General features: G+C 45.8%; 1 protein-coding gene across 3 annotated transcripts in view; it reads right to left on the bottom strand.

Annotated features, from left to right (window-relative positions):
* Positions 1–21,677, bottom strand: part of CD151 (CD151 molecule (Raph blood group)) — a 34,776-nt gene that overhangs the window by 6,552 nt on the left and 6,547 nt on the right. For 2 of the 3 annotated variants that reach the window (XM_051804221.1, XM_051804219.1), the window contains exons 2-5: positions 13,669–13,788; positions 7,907–8,010; positions 6,928–7,119; positions 2,344–2,418 (exon numbers count right to left, since the gene is read on the bottom strand). In XM_051804221.1, the coding sequence (XP_051660181.1) occupies positions 2,344–2,418; positions 6,928–7,119; positions 7,907–7,990 (351 nt within the window). In that variant the 5' untranslated portion in view covers positions 7,991–8,010; positions 13,669–13,788. Of the gene's footprint in view, positions 1–2,343; positions 2,419–6,927; positions 7,120–7,906; positions 8,011–13,668; positions 13,789–20,839; positions 20,963–21,677 lie in introns of those variants that run through there. The other variant, XM_051804220.1, reaches the window with a different exon arrangement.

The raw sequence follows: 21,677 nt of genomic DNA, 5'->3' as shown, positions 1-21,677 counted from the left end.
CCTCCAAGGTTGGACTGGACAGGCTTATTTTCAAATGATTACAGATCTTGCCTCTGTTTTAATAACTGGAAGGAGGTGTTTTGGGACCAAATTTCAAACCCTGTTGCACATCACCATATGGCTCCTCACTCTGAATCTTGGTAAGATTGCCAAGACATGCCTGCAACAAAAGGGAATATAAAACTGTGCCTGCTTAAACATGAATATGCCTGTGACACCATGTGCAGTCTTCTCCCTCTAAGCTTGTGACAAAATACTAAAACCCAAGTCACTCTGTCCAGGAGCAGAAAGAAATCAGTGTCCTTGGCATCCTGGACTGAAGCCATATAGTTTGAATACCTCTTGTATTAGCTTCAAAAAGGATGCCACAGGAGGGAATTAAGTGTGTGACTGCATAAGTACTGTAAGGCCTTTCCTGGTAATAGAGAGATGAAATCTGATTTTGCAAGAGCAGAATTTCTGAAAGCATCATCATAAACCACTGGCATGTCCAGGTGACTGGATTCAAACATTTATTCATGTGGAGACTCTTTAAGCTAGATGAATTCTTTGAATTCTTCTCACTCATCCAGACGTCAGTGAAAAAGTACCAAAGAGCTGCATCTTTTTTTTATCATCCTAGCAGATCTTTTTTTTTTCATCCTAGTTCATGCAGCAACTTTCCTAGACCAAAAAACGTCAACATGATTTTTAGATGGAGTCAATGAATGAAACAGGTGAGCAGCACCTTTTATTCCACACAGTAAGTAGTAGATGAAAAGTCAAACATCCATTTATGCCAAACTGTGCAAAATACAGTCTGGAGTTTATTCTCCCTTTGAAACACTGTTTCTTCCAACCCCATGTGTCAGATGGTGACAACACCTATCTCACAGAGCTGATATGAGGCCCTGTTCACTAATATTTGCAAAATGCTTGGAGATCCTGGGCCGGGAAGCTCTGTGGAAACGCAAAGGACTTAGCGTAAACGAAAGAAAGAAAAAGGTTCAGCAACTGGAAGGCAAAGGTAAATAAAAGGGATAGTCCATTAGCAGAATTATTGCTTGGAAGAAAAGCAGTTACCTGCAGGCTCACGGGACAGAACTGCAGCATGGAACAGAGATAACAAAAGAACCAGTTTAGACAGACACACTCAAGAAGCCTTAGACACCAAAGCGAGGGCTGAAATAAAAACAGTGGCAAAGAGAGCAAGTATCCTGCAACCAAGAGAGAAGGGGGATTTATCAGCCAGAGGGAAAGGGGAAGTGCAGTTATTGATCAAAGACACACTCAAGCGACCTAAAGCACTCAAGGGTACAGTTCCAAATATGCTGTCCCTTATTTCAACCTAGGGATCAGCTCCTCTTCATCCACTGTCACATATGAACCTCACGCCTATGCACAGATGGATGGACAGACCCTGGCTTCCTGCCATGCCTACCAGGATTGATCTTTTCCCGTTAAATATGCACACTCATACCCCAGATCCCTTCTGGGCAGGAGCTAACACAGTTCTTTGGCTCCTCACAAACCACCAGGGCCCATCTTAGCAAGGCAAAGCACAGAAGGCCCAAGAGAAAAAGGAATGGCAAGGAATCCTGGCAGTGAAGTCAACAAGATGGGAAATTCAGCTGCTTTTCAGACAGCCAGTTGATAACAATCCTAATTTGCCATTTCCAATCAATTTCCAGACATGAGAGCAACTTCACAGGCTGTTTGTGCCTCGGTGGTTAAATGCCCTTTAAAAACTAAGCGATTACTTCAGCCTCTGCTCTCAGCAACTGCAAAAAGTGCCAGGCTAGACCTGCAGCTGTTGGGAGCCTGTGCTCTTTCTCCAGCCCCTCAGCTGGGCTTAAGCTGGGTTAAGTAAAGCTCTCAAAAACTTCTTGACCTGAAAGGACCTCTCAGCTGGACAATGCTTTGCCTTTGCCAGTTCAAAGCATGGCAGGTAGCTTGCTGGATGCAGCAAGCTATGTCCTGAACATACCAAGTGGCATTAATGTGATTTCAGTTGCTTGCACTATGCCTTGAATGGTGTCAGGAGAGTTCCTGATCTACATAGCACCAAAAATTGTCTTCTACAAGCGTCTGCAGAAAAGCACCAGACGAAGGTGCACCACAGGAAGGAGATGAGCAACAAGGCTAAGCAGCCTCCCTAGAGCAACCACCACTGCTTTGTCTAAACTAGTAAATAATCCAAGGTCTTCTGTATGGGGAGGGGAGTGAGCACTGACATGTGAAAAGGAGAACCACAACCAGACCTAGGTCCCAAGCCTCCGAGGCCAATTTTGGCTGGAGAAATGGGATGATAATGAGCTGTTCTCCCTCCCTCGTTTGAGTCCCTAAGGTCTACTGTCCACTCACCTGCTGGTAGTAGATATAGGCCAGGATTCCAGCAATGATCTCCAGGAGAAAGATGCACAGCAGCAATATGAAGTACTGTAAAATAATGGGAAAAACAAGACATTAGAACAGAATGTAAGGAGATGCTGTGAGCCAGCTTTTCATTAGCTGGTAAAATGCCTGACTGTCTTCATCGATCCTTTCCTCAGCAGTGTTCAAAGGCAGGGGTTGGGATTCAGACCTTGACAGGGTAGGAAAGGAACAATCCCACAGGTTAAGAAAACCACCAAACCACAGGATAGTTGAAAACAAGCACCGGCAAGTGTGAGTTTAAGTCAAAGAGCCAGAGGGATATAGAGAGTGGAAAAGTGCAGGCAACTGAGATAAGATCACTGTACAAAAGAAAGTGGTTGCTGGATAACCTGATGACTGCACTCAGTATCATAGAAAACATCTGATTCTGACATCAATACAAAAAACCCCAACTTTTGCTTGTTTTGATATTGTTTGGGGCATTTTACCAAGTTACTAAGGTGCAATCTATATTATAATGATGATTCAGTAAAGCCACAAAGGAATCATTTTGCCAAAGATACAGCAGAGCAGCTAAGCATAGACCACAGATTACTGTTCCCCGTGACTCCTGTGGGACTCAGCCACAGGCTGAGGGGCACTGCTGAAGCGGATGGACTTCAGCACTGCCCCACAGTCATGACTGTGACTATATGTTCTGCTGAACTGGGATCTAGAGGGAAAAGCTCAATATCTCAAAACCAAAGTGAGAAGAACTCCTGGAAGACTAAAAGGAGAACATGACTATTTCTTAAAAGGGCTTAATGGCAGTGACATGGAAAGGGACATGCCCTACTTACCAGAAGGAGAATTATATGGACAATACCAAAAACTGTTTGGGAGGCCTATTCCTATACACAAGTAGGGAAGCCAAACTCATGAGGAATATGTATACTAGATTAAAAGGACAAAGCAGCCCTGAAGACACAGGGTGATGTGGCCACTACCTCCTTAGGGTCAAAGACAGATTTTCAGGGAGACCCCCTATCTTAATAAACAGCCTCTACCTTGCCTCTGGTCAGCAATGAACAGCCTCTTTAAGGATCCAGGCTGTTCTATGACTGCTACTAAATTCATCTTTCTGTAGATAAAGCTGAACAGACATCAGTTCCGGCTGTAACAAGAACTTCACGCTAAGTCCCTGAAAGAGCTGACCTCCCCAGGACAGAACAAGGACAGTATCACCTATTTTCTGTTTTACCCCTGAAAGGTCTGTTGTCAAGACATGAAGTGAAGGGCTCTCTAAAAACATCACTAAACATCAAGCCATCTCTCCCTTCTCAAAGGACTGGGAAGACCTGGGCAGAGCAAGGTGACCTACACAGCAAAGATGCCTTCAGTTGCATGAGGTTTAGACTCCCACTGTGCACTCTTTTCCCCAGGTGTTTCCAAGCCCATTTTTCAGGATTCGAATTACACTCAGGCTTCCTCTTTCACCCTGTTGGGATTCATCAGCTGCGAAGGACTGACAGCTGGGTTTTATCTGCAGACCCAGCTTTAATCTGAGCACACAATCTCAGTCTTTCACTCCCCAGCCCGATCGATGATCACTGACCATCTCTGCAGCCTGTACAAGGTACTCATTCATACCAGGGGAATGAGTCACCCAGTGGGGAGCAGGATAGCTAAAGGCTGGTTCCAGCATTCACAGGAGACTGAAAGGAGGCAAGAAAGGGTTGGCATGCCTTGACAGAACGCTGACTCTCTTTTGCTGGGACCTAGTTATGCTTAACTGCTCTGACATCATCTCTCTGCTGAGAAGGACGCAGGAGCATGGCAGGATGCTAAAAACAACCAAAGAACAGGAAAGCTTATTTATTTCTCCCTGTTCTGTCTAATGTCAGAGACATTCAGGTAGAGCTGAAGCTCTGTCACCACACAGCAGACCTTGAAAAGTTTGAGTCACAAGGCCCTTGTAAAACCTTGTCAGGGAGGTTAGTGCACCTATCACCCATGAATTCAACCTGTCTCTACCGATACACTCCACCATTATCCTTATCTCAGTCTCACTGTTCCCTGAAGGCCACCTCCAAGTATCATGTTGATATAGGGGAGCAGCAGCTTTCACTATGGACACATGCAGAGCACAGGGCTGTTCTCCGTGCTCTTCATCCATAGCTGCAGGGCTTTCTTAGAGGTCTGCTGTGGGAGGAATAGGCCAGCTCTGGCATGGAATTGTAGGGACATGCCCTACTTGTTTCTCAAGTCAGAAATGTGTGATCACCCAAAGGCTTGTAGCAGACACATGCCCGGACCCGGGTGGGCTCTGGGCAAAATTTACTCTTACCCTGGCTCTAAGCCAGAGTCAGGGCTATCTGGTGTCTCAAGATCTACAGGGTCCAAATTGCTTCCATCCAGCTTCAAGTGTTTGAATGAAGTACCAAACATTAGCATGTTTTCTCTGAATAACCCAAAAAATAGTTCAACCCACCAACGATCCAATTATCTGGAGGCATCTTTCTACTACCTGAAGAAGAGATATATAAGCAACTATACTCCTAAATCAGCAACCTCACTTCAGTGGGAGGGCTTCAAGCTGAAATGCAGCAGGAACAGGAATCATAACCCCTTGTGTGTTCCCTTCTCCCTGTCCAAGGTAGCTGACTAGAAGAAGCAGTGTGAGGGGACAATCCAGAAGAAAGCCACCTTCCCTCTTTATATGCAAGGTCTTCTATTTGATGGGTCTATTTGATGAGACTCCTGTTTGCATCTTGACTGATATATAACCTAGTAGTGGTCTGCTTATAAAGAGCTGGAATGCAGCATCACAGCCAGTCAGGCCGCAGTTCCACTGCTGTGCCTGCTCATGGAGCCAGAGAAACTCCACATCTGCTGCCCAAGCCTCAGCAGAGCACTTAGTTAACAAAGGCAAATAAGCAATGTCATAAAAACAGCAGTACAGCTGTGGGTGATGAGCAATGAAATACTATGAAAAGCCTTGAAGTGGGCCCATAAAACTCATAGCTACATAGAAGGCAGCAAAAAAATTCACAGCTTCCCAAGTCTTCAACAGAAAAACAAACTAAATACCAGATATGCATTTTACAAACAGCACCCAAAGCTGTCAAAAATCCATTTTTAAAAGCAAAAAGAAAGCACTGGGGAGAGCAGAGTGCCGCTTATACCGCTCCCTCCCATATTTACAGGGGTCTCTTGTACAGAGAGAAATTGGGACCGACTGGCACAGACCCTGGGGTGACAGTGAAGCTGTCAGGATTACTGTCTGAGCTCAGAGCTGGCAAAGGCCCCCAGCCAGGCTCACCCAGCCCTGGCAAGTACAGCCCTATCTCAGATTACTCACAGCAACCAAAGCAGAGTACAAGCAAGAAGAGACAATAGGCCTGTCACGACCCGCCACTCTGAAAGGACCCGTGGTGTAAGGAGACAGAGTGACCTGTTGTTCCCAAGAGACAATTATTAGTTTTCTATGGCAGATGACAAAGAAAACCCCACTGGATTTTCATACTTAGCTTCTGGCTGAGGGAAAAAGACAAAGGGAGATCTCTTTGGCATCGAGAGCAAGTGAAGCAAGGCCAAAACAGCCTGCTGCAGACCAGGAGGCTAATGAACAGCATCAGCAATGCACTCACTGTGTCCCCTCTAAATTTTATTCTCCCTTCCTGGCCCTACTCTGCCTCTCACAGGGATTATCAGGTCTTCACAGCAGTGGTACAAGCATAAGGCTTGCTCACAGCTTCTATTTCTGCTCCTCTATCCAAACAAAAGAGGAGAAATGAGACAGTCAGGTGAACGAGCATTTGCAAAGGAGGGAGCTGGTGAAGAGCTGCTGAAGTATCTTTTTCTGTACTTGTGAAAGCCAAGAGCCACCGATTGTTATTTCAGTCACTGCTCTCAGTACTGTAGCCCAGACACTAAAATGACTGCTGCTGCACTCCAGACTGAAGGGGATATTTGAGAGGGAGGGAGCAAAATAGAAATCTCAGGGCTGGTCAAAAACTTCAGTGTCGATGGGTGAGCAGGGAGCTCAGGAAGTAACACAGAGAAAGGTGTAAAAGAAGCAGCAGATTATCAAAACAGTATGGCTTTTTTTTTTTTGTGGAAGCAAAACTAAAATAATTTTTTTGCAACTAAAGAAAATATTGGGAACATTCTTATTTTTGACGGCCAAGTGAAGAAGTGTGTTAATCTGGCTTGAACCTACTGTCATTAAAAGCTAGTTTTGCTACAGGTCTCTCATATTTTCCTCTTCCTTCCCATTTTCCAAAAGAGAATACAGGATGGGCAGGAAAGAAGGAGGAGACAAAAGCCACAAGATTTTTAATAGTTTCAAATAGACATTCTAACACAAAGCACAGGTTTTACAGCTATACTTTGTACTTTTGAACCATGCAGCACATTCTTTGTGTGGATGAAAGGAAATGCTCTGCAGCAAAACCTGCCCCCTGGGACAAGGACAGCACTGCTGTCAGGAGCTGGAGGCCTCAGTGGTTTTTGGTCTGGGACAAACAAATAAGGTTGGCACACAACACAACCAAGCTGTTCCCCCAGACAAAACTACCAAACAAAACTTACCACTCTCAGCAAATTCCGACGCTCTTTGAAGGTGGCACAGCAACCAAGGATGCCAGTAACCATGACCACCACCCCAGCCACCACCAGAATATAAGCAGTTGCAGAATATGTGCTGGAGGAGAGCAGGCTGATGTAGTCACTCTTCTCAGCAAGGGTCCAGGTGCCCACTGCCATCACGGCCCCACCAGCCAGCTGGGAAGGGAGAGAAGCAAGCACATGAAAGGTTTCTGATGCATGAACTTCCTCACCTCCCAGAGCAACTGGACAGGGACACCAAAATGAGTCTCAGCTCCATAAGCTGAGCCAAAGATGATCTACGTTAAAGGATGGTTAAACTCTAAACTTTGCAGCAAATGAACACAGAGAAACCAACCACACTCCCAGCAGCCCCCTCTCTCTTTGCAAGCCTTGTGTTTCCAGAGGGTTTTATGCAGCTTCTAGTAAGCTCAGACAGTTTCTCTTAAACATCTGAGTTGGACACTCTAATGCTCTGTCCCATGCACCAAAGTAAAACACAACCCTTTGGCATCAGTAACTTTTCTGGTGGAAAGCACAACTGTAAGAAGCTCTAGTGTGGACCAGCTGCAAGAAGGTGTGTGTTATTCATGCTCTAGCTGTCCCACTTCACTGCCAGGACTCTCTCTGCCATTTTGAGAGGAGGAATGGCAAGGTAGTGGAGCCCTCAGGATCCTGGAAAAAGTAAACCAGGTGAAAAAATGAAGATTATTTTCAGGCTTCCTGTTTTTTCTGTATTTGATAACATGACCTACAAACAACCACAGACAGCATCAAACCACAGCTTCTGTAGCATGGGCAAGCAATCCCAAGGAACACGACTTCAACCCAGAGGACAAAAGCTGTGTCCTACTGACATCAGCACTTCTTGACAAAGACTTCATCAAGGCCAAGATTTCTGTGCCCCTGACACCAAAACTGCAGTGCTGTCTCAGTGCCTCTGAAACAGACTGAAGTTTCTTACCCAGAAAAAGAAGTTGAAGATGAAGAGCAAGTACTTCAGACAGATGGTCCCACATGTTTCCTTCTTTTCTGTATACTCACGCATCTTTCTGGCTCAGAGGGGTCCTGTGGGGGGAAAAATTATTATTATTATTGTTGTTGTTGTTGTTATTAATAATAGTAATAAAAGAGATAAGATCTTGAATCAGTCATTCATCACATCGCTCCTGCCAAAAGGCGATTGTTATTACTCCCCTCCTGCAAGAACTAACACCTCCAATCTTCTGCTAAAGAAAGCCATTCAACTGACTTCAGGGATGCAGGACGGTGCTTGTTTAAATAAAGAGCTCCCATATGCATTTGGGTGACCTACAACACACAAGACCTTGTACAGTGTGAAAGGTAGGCAGAAGTACCAGCATGTGGCCTCCCTGTACTGCCTTCATCCTCCTCTTCTCTCTTCATCCTGCTGTCACTTCTGGAGAATAATTTTTCTCTAGATCGATACCTCCAGTGGAATGATCAGACCCACCACCGAGTGGTCATGCCAAAACCATGAACTGTGATCAACATTACACTGTGGAAACTTCACTAGAGGCCACGTTCACTTCTTCCTATTTGAACTGAAATAAATAAAATCCCAGACCTGTTCTCCAGAAAATCCAATCTGGCTCCTGACTATCATCTGTAACTGCTGTTCTGAAGGCGGCAACAGAAACCTCTGTCTTTGATTTCTACAGAATAACCTGTCTCCAAAGAATATTATTTTCTTATGGTATTAGTTACAACTCCCTTAAATAGATCCTTCTCTAAGTTTGGGCTATTTTTAAACTTTACAACTGTAACTGGGAACGTACTTGTTGTAAGTTCAAATGTCCTATCCTCTTTGAACCCCAGCAGTATGTTGGAGTAATTAATTCTCTTCTTCACTGCTTACTCCTCATGGCCCTTCTCACTGGCTCGCTGCTTCCCAGGGCAGCTGTCCCAGCTCCTAAGAGTAAGAAACATAACTACTGGCTTCAGCCGATCTGACAGTATAAAACACCCCTGCAGATACACAACAAATGGGAGTTCGTTGTGAGTCAGTCCCAGTGTTACAGATCTGCTGCTCTTGAGCAGGTTTCTCAGAAGCAGGTCTGCAGCAAGTGCAGCTCCATGTCACTTCACTGCCTGTTGTTCAGACCTCAGAAGGTCTAAACCTCTCAAAAAAAAAAAATAAAAATTCTCACCACTGCCTAACCAGGCAGACAGGACAAAGGCACTGCCCAGACTATCACTGGTGGCATCATCCGTGTGAGGCAGGATACAGAAGTGCAACCAAATTCACACCACCTGCATTCAATTAAAAAATCATCCCTTTCCTTCCCCAGCAGCCATCAGGGAATGATGCAGAAATTGTGCACCCATATCAGAGCAAAATGTTTTCCTAAAACAGCAATTTCCCTGGAAGCAGGCAGGCAAACAGCCTCTCCATTTTTCCAGAGGCAACCGAGTTCACGCTTACTTAGATTACAAAACTTCTTTCCACAAGTGATGTAAGCCCCCTCCAGAGACCCACTGCAGCTGCAACCCAGCCATGTAGCACAGACACTTATCTACATTGGTAAAACACCTGACAGCAAAGAAAGCAAGCAACCTGTATGCACAGCCAGGCTGCACATCAGGTGATAGTCAGTATTATCTCTGCCACCACACTGCTAAGCTTTGGCTTTAGAGCCAGAACCTAGGCTGGGAACTGCAGCTGCCCATTCTGCAGGATCATTGTATTTTATTTGCAGGAAATTATTTCCTTTTGCTGTATGCCAGCCCACTCCTAAACCTCAGCCAGGCCTCTGCTTTAGAAACTAACAAATGAAGCTAACAGGGAAGGCAAGGGTGAGAACATGCCAGCAGTCCCACCCATGCCTGTCCAGCCCATCACCATTTCACAACAAAACATTTTTCTCTAGAATAACATCTGGCAACAGCAGTTGGCAACAGAAGGCTGTTTCACCAGCACAGGGAGCAGCTCTGAGATGGTGGCACAGATCAAGAACAACTCTGCAGAGTTATCTTCAGAAGAGATCAGAACCTCCAGCAATGCTCAGATTAATTACCATGTTGCAGCACAAAAGGGCCCGGGGCTGTGGGAAGGAATGGATGCTGCTGGTACTGTATGTACTGAACAGACTTGCAAATTCTTGATGCCAAGACACCTCGGGAACACAACATTCATGGAAGGTGACAGATTTACAGCTCCCAGAGGCTTCATTTAGCCACAGAACAAGAATGGCAGCAGCAAGGCAGGCTCCCACAGCCACACATGCCAGCACAACCCAAAGGGTACCTCAGCCCAGACATGAGAGATGCCCTCTAGTAGCAAGTCTTTTGCCTACCCCTTCTAACATCAGGGCTATATGTAGAGGAATATGCACTGCAGGTCTGCAGAGACCAACCCTGATTCCTATCAGTGATAGCAAGGGGATGGTAACAAGGCTTACTGTCCTTGGGCTGGCTCCTTGACCCAGCTACCCTCTTGCTCCCAAGGATTTTAGAAACCTTCCTTCCTTCCTTCCCCTCAAAGTATGTCCCCTGCTAAAAAAAGCAACTACAGGTATTTCCACATATTGCCATAGAGCAGATGCTGTGCCCTAGCAAAGGACACCAACTTGTCCCTCCTTCTGATCCAGAAATCCCGTCACAACTGCATCCTTTTCTTGGTGAGGACTGGGCAAACACACAGCTGAGACTGCACCTGCACTCAGACGAGAGTCTGAAATCCCCCCAGGACTGCAGGTCCTGCTCCACCCAGGGCTTCGTACAGATCTTTCAGGCAGCTTGGCTTTGCTGCTGTCAGAGAATCTGCCTCTTTCCAGAGGGCTGGCAGAGAACAGCAGGTTTATAAAGCAGGGTGATTCACCAGGGATGGCAGGCCATGAATCAGAAAGCAATCAGGGCTGTCTCCTGTATAATCTATCCTTCCGAGCCAGGAGCAGAGCTGATGGCACTGGCTGCCTCTGCTTGCTATATGACTCACCCAGCAAGCTATTCAGGGAAACAGCTCTCTCTAGACCCTCTTTTTGGAAGTCATGTGTTTGTGCTCCTTGCCTCAGAGTGCCTGCTGCCTCCCATCACCTACCAAGATAGGCTTTAGGGAGATATCCTGGTCTTCAGAGAAAGCGAGTGAGGGCAGGAAACTACAGTGAAATACCTTTCCCAAAGAACCCAGGCAATGGAGAGGGGAGCCACAATCTCCCTCCCAGGCTTATGGTAACTACAGGCTCTGAACCTCATGGTCCCAAAAAGCACAGAGGTGTTGATCTGCGCCACAGCACCGGGGTGCATATGGGGAGGCCTCATCCTGAATTCACTGAAGTAATCACGGTCTCTTGCCTTCAGTCACCTTGTAACAGACCCTCAGAAGTGATATGAATCACTCTTGAAACCAGACAAGAAGCAGTAACAGTAATTAACACATTCTATTTTAAAATACCAAGGCAAAGATCTACTCTGAATCACACCGGTAATTATGAATGAGCTCTCCAAAGAACAGAAAGTGGCAAGCTCTGCCACAGGGGTGTATTTACAAACACATAAAAACATATTACTTAAACATGAGCTTCATAATGGGAAGCACTTTGCTGACTGAAAAAGTGGTTAGAAGACTAAAAGCACTTCCATAATGAAGTTCACTTGGTCCAGTCTGACAGACAGTAGCTTCATCAGCAAGCTAAATTTAAGCAAGCAACTGCAGTATACAAGCTGTGAAAGTGAATTCACTAGAAACAACAACAGGTTCCTGCTATGCTCACACACACTTCAATGTAAGTGATAAGGAGAAATAATCCTCTAAGGAAAACAAAATACACAAAGCTGGGAAGAAAAAATAAGGACAAACTCAATGTGACAGAACCTACAGATGAAAGGGAGGGGTAACAATCGGAAGATTAATTCAAGAAACTGGGAGTTGAACAGCTTGAATCCAACTTTCCACTCTGACACATACTTTGTGCGTGGACTTGGGCAAGTCCCTTAGTCTGATCTTTGCCTCTGCTCTTCCTCCCCAGTGCAGGACCTTCATCTTCCTCTAAATCCAGTGATGTTACAAGGATCTGCACGGAGAAGCCCTGCTGACAGAGGAATGCCATCTGTGAGGCATGACAGGCTCCAGGTGCCTGGCAAATTGGCAAAAGCCCTACACCAATACAATTTCACTGACTCAGAAGTGCTTTTGCCAACAGACTACTTCAGCCAGTGAACTGGCTAAAAGAAAGCAAACTCTTCTGGGCTTAGCAAAATCCATACTTATGAGAGGACTGTCTGGCAAAGGAATTTTGACAATCATTTATGAGGCTTGCTAGTTCAAATACATCAGAGATTGAGAGATGTTAGTAATGAAGTACAAGAGAATGGGGTAACACTGAAGCATCTACATGAAGAGCAAGGAGCAAAGGATGATCCACCTACATAAACATCTCAAAAAAATAAAAAAGACAAAGAGTGAGCTCATCCTGCCCTATTTGACTGCCAGGCACAACCTCCTAGCTGGGTAGGAATATACAGTGCATGACTGCCAGGCAAGGCCGGGATCACTTCAAAAGTGAAACCATTCCATGGTCTGGTTTTCTTGGGCTCTCATCCTACTGTGATTGAACCCTTAGGACAAACTGGACAACAGGGAGCTCATCAGAAGTTGAGCAGTTTGGCTCCAGTTCTGGGTGCTGAGCACCTGGGAACACAAGCACTGCACAAACAGCTGTTTCACTGTGCTGAGCCACGTAAAATTTCAGTGGCAGGCCTTGCACTGGGTGTCCCACACCACCCCATTGTATTTTTATTTGCAGGCCCAAAGGTACATACAGGCACACACCCACATCCCAGTGCAGAAAGCACGTGACACGCACACACACTCTCCTGCTGGCTAGACATTCATTTAGTCATCCCAGACATTGCTTGGTGCATTTGCCTCAACTTGCACAGTAACAGTACTTAATTAAACAGCAAAGAAAGCCAGGCCTGCAGGCATTTTCTGCACAACCTGCCCTAAAGCAGCATCTGACAGATGGGGAAGAAACAATGCCAAAGCAAATGAAATAGCTTCCAGGCCATTAGGAGCATCATTATTTTTAAGTATTGATTTTTGAGTGATAGCAAGAAAATTGGTATCCAACACATCAGTGACATCTATTTCGCAGATAACTCGCATGCCAGAAGTTAGAGAACTTCTCACCTCCTTGCCCGTGCACACAAGGAAAACTGGCTGCAGGAAATCCCACTGCACCTATGCTGCTACAAAAGTAGCACCCCAAGGGGCGCAGCCCCCCACCAGTACAGCCCCCTAATGTACACACTGGTATGCTGCTGGCCTGGAGGGAAACGTTCCACTGGAGCCTGTCTGAGCTGGGCTGACAACTCTGGCAGGCATTAGCAATGTAGTTGTCCTCCCCTTGGTATGTGCAGTGCAGGTGTGGGCCAATAACTTTAATCTTCAGCAAACTGACCGAAGATCTCATTCTCCAGCAAGGTTAAAGTCCAGCCTTTGAAAGCATGAGCTCTCTTAAGTTCCCTCTCTGTAAGATGAAAACATTACCACTGCTACTTTACTTAACCCTCTGAACATCCTCAGAAAGGGCCTCCAGCAGCGTATCAACTCACCAGCCCAGAAAGCAGCTACATGTCATTTAAGCAAAGCCTTCCCAGGGCAGGAATTCTAAAGTTTGCAGGTGAAGAGCTCAAATTTATGCCATGTGGCATTATTCACCCTAAAGTGAGAGCCCTCATGGATCAACAAGTCTTGACACTGACCTTTTACCACCAAAGCAGCTTACAGCACCAGTGCAAATGTTCAGTTCTCTCCAAGTGCTTTCTTCCACCTCCTCTCTTCTTGCTGGCTCTGGTCTGCTGTGGATTCAGGAAAGCAAAAAGCTGGAGAAGAAAAGAAGAGAGATGCAGAGAATCATGAACTATGTCAAAGATTATTCAGGGAATCAATATTTGATTACATGCTTTGCCATCAAGCCCTTTAAATAGAGACCACGTGATTTCAGAATACACCCTGTGAATGCATTTGATTAAACTGCAAAGCATGCACTGGATAACAGCAAAGAGCCAGACTGCAGCAGTGGAGAATATGAAAATCTTCTGCTGGTAGAAAGCTGTCAGAACAGGTTTATATCTGCTGCTGCATCCTGTCAAGGCTGTGTACACACAATGACAGCTCATTCTAGTGCAAAAGGCCTGAATGCAACTCCATGAGAAAACTTAGGAAGATAACCCTTCTGTGCAGTGTGCTAAAATGTGCTAGGAAATCAGTCTTCTTCAGCCTCTATCCCTGCCCAAGTACAATCAAGACACAGTTCCCAAGTATCATGGCAGGCTCTGCTGGAAACAGCTATCCTGAGTTCATCTATCACTGCCATTCATCCTAGAGCAAGGCCTCACCCTCACAGCGTCAATGCAGAGCATCTCCTTCAGATAAACAAGAAGCCACACAAAGGTGCCTTCAGTCTGAACAGGAGTTATTTCTCTACAACCTTACTACACTTGTCATAGAATCATGGACAGCTCGCTGTGCCACTTTCCCAGCAGACACTGGGGTGGTTGAAGTCCCGCAGCAGGACAGGAGCCTGCGAGTGTGATGCCTCCTGCGGCTGGAGGAAGAAGGCCCCACCAACAGGCTCCCCTTGTTCGGGTGGCCGGTAGTGAACACCAACCACAAGGTCTCCTTTGTTGCCTCTGCCTCTAGTTCCTCCCCACAGGCTTTTGACCTGCTCACGGCTATTCCTCAGAGCCAGCTCTTCACACACTGTCCATTTCTTGGGGTACAGGGCAACCTGCTGCCTCTCCTTCCTCACAGCCTGCAGCCATCAATAGCCATACTCCAGTCATGGGATTCATCCCGCCAAGTTTCAGCGATGGCAAGTAGATGGTAGCCTTCTAGCAGCACAGTGGCTTCCACCTCCTCCTGTTTGTTGCCCATGCTGAGTGCATTGGAGCAGACACACTTTACTTGGGCTGTTGGACATGTCACCTTTTCAGAGGAACACACCTTAATTCCTTTGAGGTCTTTCACTGGTGTTTCCCTGTTGGCTCCTATTACCTCAGGAGCCCCTGGCTCCTCTCTCTAAGACTTCAAGTGTGCTCCAGTGTACCCAGCACATTGCAAACCAACAGGCTGAGGGCCCTTGCTAGCATTCCATCCCTCTAACCTTGGTGTGTCATCCCATGGCTTGTCATTTCTGTGGAGGCAGCCAGGCTGCATAAGGCTGCTGTACTGGAAAATGGCCTCCAGTATGCTCTCTTTCCCCTGCTTTTCTAAGATAGAGGGTCCCAAACTTTCTGCAGTTGTTTGTAGTGCCCCAACCTCATCCATCTCACCTTCATCCTACAGCAGGCAGGCTCCCTGCAGTCTGTTTCCATTGGCACTGCAGGTAGCAATATCATGAGGGGAAGAGAATAGCAATTATTCCTCCCTAGCCTGTCTTTTTGGATACTGAATTAATGATCCTTTGATCTACACCCTGACACTAACTAACTTCACAGCCTAAGGCTTAAGCTCTTATCTGCTGCCCATACTGAGATATGGAAGCAGTAATACTTCTTGACTTGCCTGAGTGGGATAATGGAGTTTTTGAAAACCACCCGGGAAGAGAAAGTAGGTACTTTTTATTAACAGATCAAATTTAATAATTCATAACCACTTTAACTTCCTATTATTTTCAAGGAGGGGTTCCTGCAGGCCTTCACCTAGCACAGTATGGACTACACACCTTCATTTATAATCAGCTTGGATTACCCCTGCTGATTTTCCCCATGAAAAATGATGCCAATAAGAGACCGAAACCTGTTGACTCACATTATAAAAAAGCTTCTAGACCACAAAAACATCTCTTGAGAGAAACTGTGAAAATCTCAGCACTTGAGCCATTGAGAAGCATGCCAAACAAAGTTCCTGGAATCGTTAACTAAAGATCAGACAAGGGAACTTTCCAAGGAACTGGGGAGAAGACGGAAAGCACAGGCAGCACAGTCACCTGCAAGGCAAGCAATAGCTCTGAAGCATCCTCCTGAGGCTGAGCACAAACTCTCCTCGTGAGGCCCTTGTGCCCTACCATTTATCCATCTGCTTCATACTGCTCCCACACTCCTGGCCTTCCAGAAGGATGTAGAGCTAATCGCTTTGCTTCCTCTCTCAGCATGTTGGCACATGCTGCAAAGTCAATGTACTTGTGCCTCTAGGGCTGGAGAGAATGCAAAACACAAGTCAGACATCCAGTGAGGCAAAGCTCCTTCTAAGGAATTGTCATTTAAGCTCGTGGGGGCAGACACACAGAATGGATTTTGGTCAAAACCCCTTCTCCCTGACATCTTGACCTCTTGACTGGGAGAGCACTTTTCTGAAGAACTGAGAGAGGATGAATTCCCATGTTGGGAGTTTTGGAGGATCTCATCTCAACACTCTCTTGGTCTAGGCAACATCTCCACAGATACATCACAGTCCTGCTGTCACCCCTCGGGATCCTTGCCAAATCCCTCCTTTCTTCTACTGTGGATCAAGCTGCTGTGTTTTGAATAGACCCCTCAAGAGAGATATAGAGACCCTTAACTCTTGCTAAGTTTGATGAGAGCTAGGTATCCAGAGAGGAACCGCATGCCTAATGCACCTGCAAAGAGCTGCCTGCTCTTTGAGATAAGAGCTATCTCTCAGGATAAGAGCACTCAGCCCCTCTACTCATATTTTCAAGACTATTTATTCCCCAGGGGAGGGGCTTACTGAAGCATAAATAACAATAAGCGTAAATTTCAAATTCAACAAGGATTTACATGTTCAGCACCACCCACATACCTGTGAATTAAGTGTTTTATGAGGGGGTTATCCAAACCTGGGTGAGGCAATGCCTGGCTTCGAGATCCTTGAGGATAAAAGGGACCTTGGCATAAAACCAATTTTACAACCATTAAGGAAAAAAAGGCATGAGAGAGAAAGACAAGAGTGATCAAGTGTGCCTGGGACTGCATGTGTCTGTACTCAAGCACCAGTGCACTACAAAGCAAACAAAAAACTCTTCATAGGCCTTTCTGGTCCTGACAAAACCCGCAGCCAGCCACATCCTGAGAGCAGAAAGCCCATCTTTTCTGCTCCCAGAAGTGGATAAGCAGGGAATCGAACAGACCCTCCAAGCACCCAGTCCTCAGGAGGAGCTGGAAGGCAGGTCAGAGACCAGCACACACTGCGCGACCAAGGGGAACTCCTTCTGCGTCAAACAACATCCTCTTGTATTTCATAAGGCCTCCTTTATCCTGAAGGATCCCAAAGCACTTTATGCTATTTATACACAGGAACCACTTCACTAGTCATTGAACTGAGGAGAGGAACAATAACCGTCTCTTTTCTCTCACTCGAAACACCAGAAATCAGAGCCTGGCTGTGTTTGCAGAGAGCTCATAGCAATGAGGGTTTGACACAACAAGGAGCAATAGTTCAGATAGGTCACGGTTAGCCAACAGACAAGACAAACTCTTCACTGCAGCCTGCTATTGGTATTTTAAATTCTATTTTCCCAACTCTGTTCATGGGCATTGTGGGGTTCTCTTTGTTTGGGGTTTTTTTCCTTTTTTTTTTTTTTTCTTTTTTAAGCAGGGCTTTGTCTGTGCTGGAGAACTTACCAGTAGCATTAAACCACATTTCTAAACAAAACACTTTGTGCAGAATCAGCTTTCTGCCTGATCCCTTCCTATTCATTATCTTTCTATTCATCACATTCATTTCCAGCTCAGCTCTCAGAAGTGAAGCCACTGGGTCCTCAGTGTTTTCAGGGAGTGCTCACAAAACCTGCCTTCCCTGTAGCTATGCCAGTACTAGGACCAAGTCAACAAGCACTAAAAGTCCTGGGAGGATAAAAATCCTCCCAGCCTCCGAAAAGCCTATTCAGGCAACTCCGTACATGAACTCAAAGCACTCTGCAAATAATGCAGCAATGATAACAATTTTTTCACTCTGTACAAAGAGCTGGGATTTTACACAGTGGTTTGAACTAAGGGCAAAGACTAACCAAAGAACATGTGCTGCATTTTAGCTAGTGCACAGTCACTCAAAATTTGGCTTCAGTGTCATTGCATTTTTGTTTCCTACAAATCATCTGCCAAGCTGTTCTGTCCTCTGGAAGACCAACACAGAACACAAAGCTGTAAGATGCAAAGTTTTCAAGCTACTTGTTAGCACTGCCTTGCCTGTGCCCGAGACACCTGAGCACAGAAAGCATATAGCAAGAGGTGCATGAAAACCCACACCAGCTTTAGCTTATGTACAAAACTTGTTTTGCTTTGAGTAGGCTGTTCCCCCTCTCACTTTCTGTGGTACAAATGAGCAAAGCAAAAGTCTCTGGAATCATCCCACAGATCTCTCCCAGGCTTGCCTCAATTTCAGCTCTGCAAAGATCATATATTAAAAGTAGCTGACAAGGGATTTGACAGTGGAAACTAGGGTTAATGTTCTTACTGTTTCAGATATGTTGATGATTAGCTCGGGTCTGGCATCAGCCATACCAGAGAAAACCTCTGAGCATGTCAGCAGTGGAGCAGGTACCTGCAGTCCCAGGAAAGGGGCAGTGCACTTTGCAGTGCCCTAGCACACTGACAGAAAAGTGTCATCAGCCACATCATGCAGCCACAGAAGAGGGCAACAGCAGCTCTCACCTCATTATGGCAGCTGGAGATACCGGTGACACCTTCAGAAGCCTCCCTTCCTACCAAGGACAGCCTACTCATGTGGGAACACTCTCACACCTGGAAATACCCACTTCACTAACAGCAGCACCAGGAATGGCCAAGAAGTCTCTTCTGACCATCAGTCTTTATATATATCCCCAGTATCTTTGTCTCAGGAAGTGTTTTCAAGCAATCACTGAATGCTTTGAGGAGCTACATTCCTCTCCACAGCTAAAAACACTTTATTAGAGTGAGATCAAATATCAAGCACAGTCACGGACAAATTAAATAACATTTCATTTCCAAGAGCTGTAAGTCCAAGTTCATAGGAGCTGTCTCTCTCCTGCTGCTATAGGAGCAGTGCTGGAAACAACGCTCATTCCACGCTGCATAAGGCTGCCTTGAAAAGGGCTGTTCTTCCAGTAAAATTAAACAACTCCCAGCCAAAAATAAAACATTCCTCCCCTTCCGCCTTGCTCTTGTGTAGCACATTTTAGTAACTCCACCAAACCATTTATGCAGCTTTTTTTGGACCAGCCTGCAAACTTGACAGGGAGGCACCAGCAAGTGAATAAACAACCGGGAGGCAAGGGCTGCCCTCAAGGCAATTGCTTGCTGGCCCTTCACCCCTCCTGGGGGCAGGAGAAAAGATAAAAAAAGTCCCTCACCCCAGAGGACACACCAATAAGCTCTGCAGAAATCCCCCAGCCCCAAGTCATCAACTACTTCCCTGAAACACCTCACTCCACCGGTTCCACGCAGAGGCCGAGGAGCTGGGCTTGCTCGGGTCCTCTCTGCTCCTTCAAATAAACACACAAAGGGCAGCTCTTCGTGAAGGGTACAGAGCAACAGCCAGTACAGAAACTTTGGCAAGTCTGTCTCAGTGTATGTCCTGGTTTTGGCAGGGAGAGAGTCCGTTTTCTTCTTAGTAGCTGGTGCAGCGCTGTGGTTTGGATTCAGTATGACAACAATGTTGATAACAAACCCATGTTTTTGTTGTTGCTAAGTAGTGCTTACTCCAGATCAAGGACTGTTCAGTTTCCCACGCTCTGCCAGTGAGGAGCTGCACAAGAGCGGAGGAAGCATGGCCAGGACAGCTGATCCCAACAGGCCAAAGGGATGTTCCATACCACAGAACATCAGGCTCAATAGGGAAACTGAGGGGAGTTGGCCTGGAGCCGCTGATAACTGCTGGGGGATGGGCTGGGCATCAGTCAGCAAGGGCTGAGAAATTGTACTGTGCATCATTTGTTTCTCTTGGGGTTTATTTCTCACTCATCTTTTTATTGCTATTGTTATTATTGTTATATTTTACTTTATTTCAATTGATAACTGTTCTTATCTCAACCTATAAGTTTTATTTATATTTTTTTGACTGATTCTCCTCCCCATCCCACGACGGTAGGGGGATGAGGGAGGAGTGACTGGCTGCATGGTACGCAGTTGCTGGCTGGGGTTAAACCACAACAGTGTATCATCCATTGCACTTAGAGCTGTCAGGAAAAAGAAACTGCAAAAGGGTTCCTCTAACAGATGCCAGCACGAACTAGCTGGACTTCAAACAAAGGAGGAAAATCCTGCAGGGGATTTCTCCACCAACCCACCTTCATGTTACCTTAGCACTCTATGAGCAAGTTTCAATAAAGGAAAGCCTAACTTACTTTGAAACTTAATCCTCCCCACACCCACCCCTTGGAGGTCAATTTTCAAGTCTCATCTGATCTGTTATTTTAAAGGTTAAAATTTTAAAGGCTAAAAGTAGTCCACTCTACATTCTATTATAGTACATTTTACCCTGGATTACCCATCAAATACCAGGAAGATTCAAAAAGGCTTCAGGAGATGGGAGAAACCACGTACTTTGTTCCCTCAGGAGTCTCTCAAAATGTAGCTGGCACATACCCAGCACTCAGATTACTTCTTTGAGCTCAGCAGAAAGCAGCAGAGCATTTTGCTCTGCATGTAAGAGGAGCATGGCAAACATCTGGTACTGGGCAGACTTATTATCCATTTTTCAATTCATCCAATGCCATTAGTGAGCAGGAGGGGAAAAGCAATCCACAGCATGGTTCGCTTGTAGGTTATTTAAGACACTCACTAAGTCCTTAAATATTAAAAGCAAAACATACCCAAGAGAATATCCAGGAACAACAAAAGTCAAAAGTTTCTAAAGAATCTGAGTAACTACCTTCAGTACTAAACGCCCACTGTGAAAGTGAGGTCCCTCTAGGATATAAAGGGATAGAGGAACCCAGAAAACAAAACTCACCTCTTACTTTGTGAGGAATTTAGATTAAACTCTAAAATTCATGCTGGAAGTAACCACGTCAATTCTGGCACTGAAAATATCCTCCTTTTATTGACATCAGATGACAGAGTGTTCCAGCACTGACTGCTCAGAGACACCTCTCACTGCAGGGGTAGATGGGCACACAGCAGCAGCATCAGACTTGGTAACCACTACCCTGTGCCCAGACTCAGGGAAACAAAAAAGGCTATTTGGACAGGCTGATGCAGGGAGAGCAGACCTGAGCTAACCACACAGGGTTATTGACGTAAAAATCTGTGAGGACACTGCTGATCCACAGCAGTTATGCCCTTCATACACAGGGAAACCAATTTCCCACTTACACACTACTAAATATACTGCTGATAAGAATTATGTAACTACAATGATTTAATTTGGATACTTTCACTGCTCTAATCTAAGTTGGCTTCCCGCCCCCTCCTTTTTTCCCTAAAAACTTTTTTCCCCCCAAGAAGGTTTTCTTCCACATGCATACCTGTAGCCCAGGTAAAGCTTGTGACACCAACAAAAGCAGAGGTTTCCCTCTGCAACTGTCTGCTTTTCCCTCTCCCTTCTTGCAGCACACCTGTAAGCCAGGATCCACACTTCCCCAGTGCCTGAGGGCGAACAGCCCAGTGACATCAGCAACCAGGATTTTGTCCTGGTGTAAGCATGTGGTTTAAATTCCCTTTTTTTTCCCCTGTCTCGGGACACACTGCACACACCGAAGGGGAGCCCTGGGGAGAGCACAATGGACAGAACAGGCCTTTGTTAAGCTCTCCAGAGCCCATCTCTGACACTGAACACAGCCTCATTCCCC

Source organism: Manacus candei, unplaced genomic scaffold, assembly GCF_025592945.1.
Source record: "Manacus candei isolate 608988 ecotype Guabito, Panama unplaced genomic scaffold, ASM2559294v1 h1tg000060l, whole genome shotgun sequence".
Classification (NCBI taxonomy): domain Eukaryota; kingdom Metazoa; phylum Chordata; class Aves; order Passeriformes; family Pipridae; genus Manacus; species Manacus candei.
Note: the sequence above shows the minus strand (reverse complement) of the source record. Positions and strands in the feature narration are given on the sequence as shown.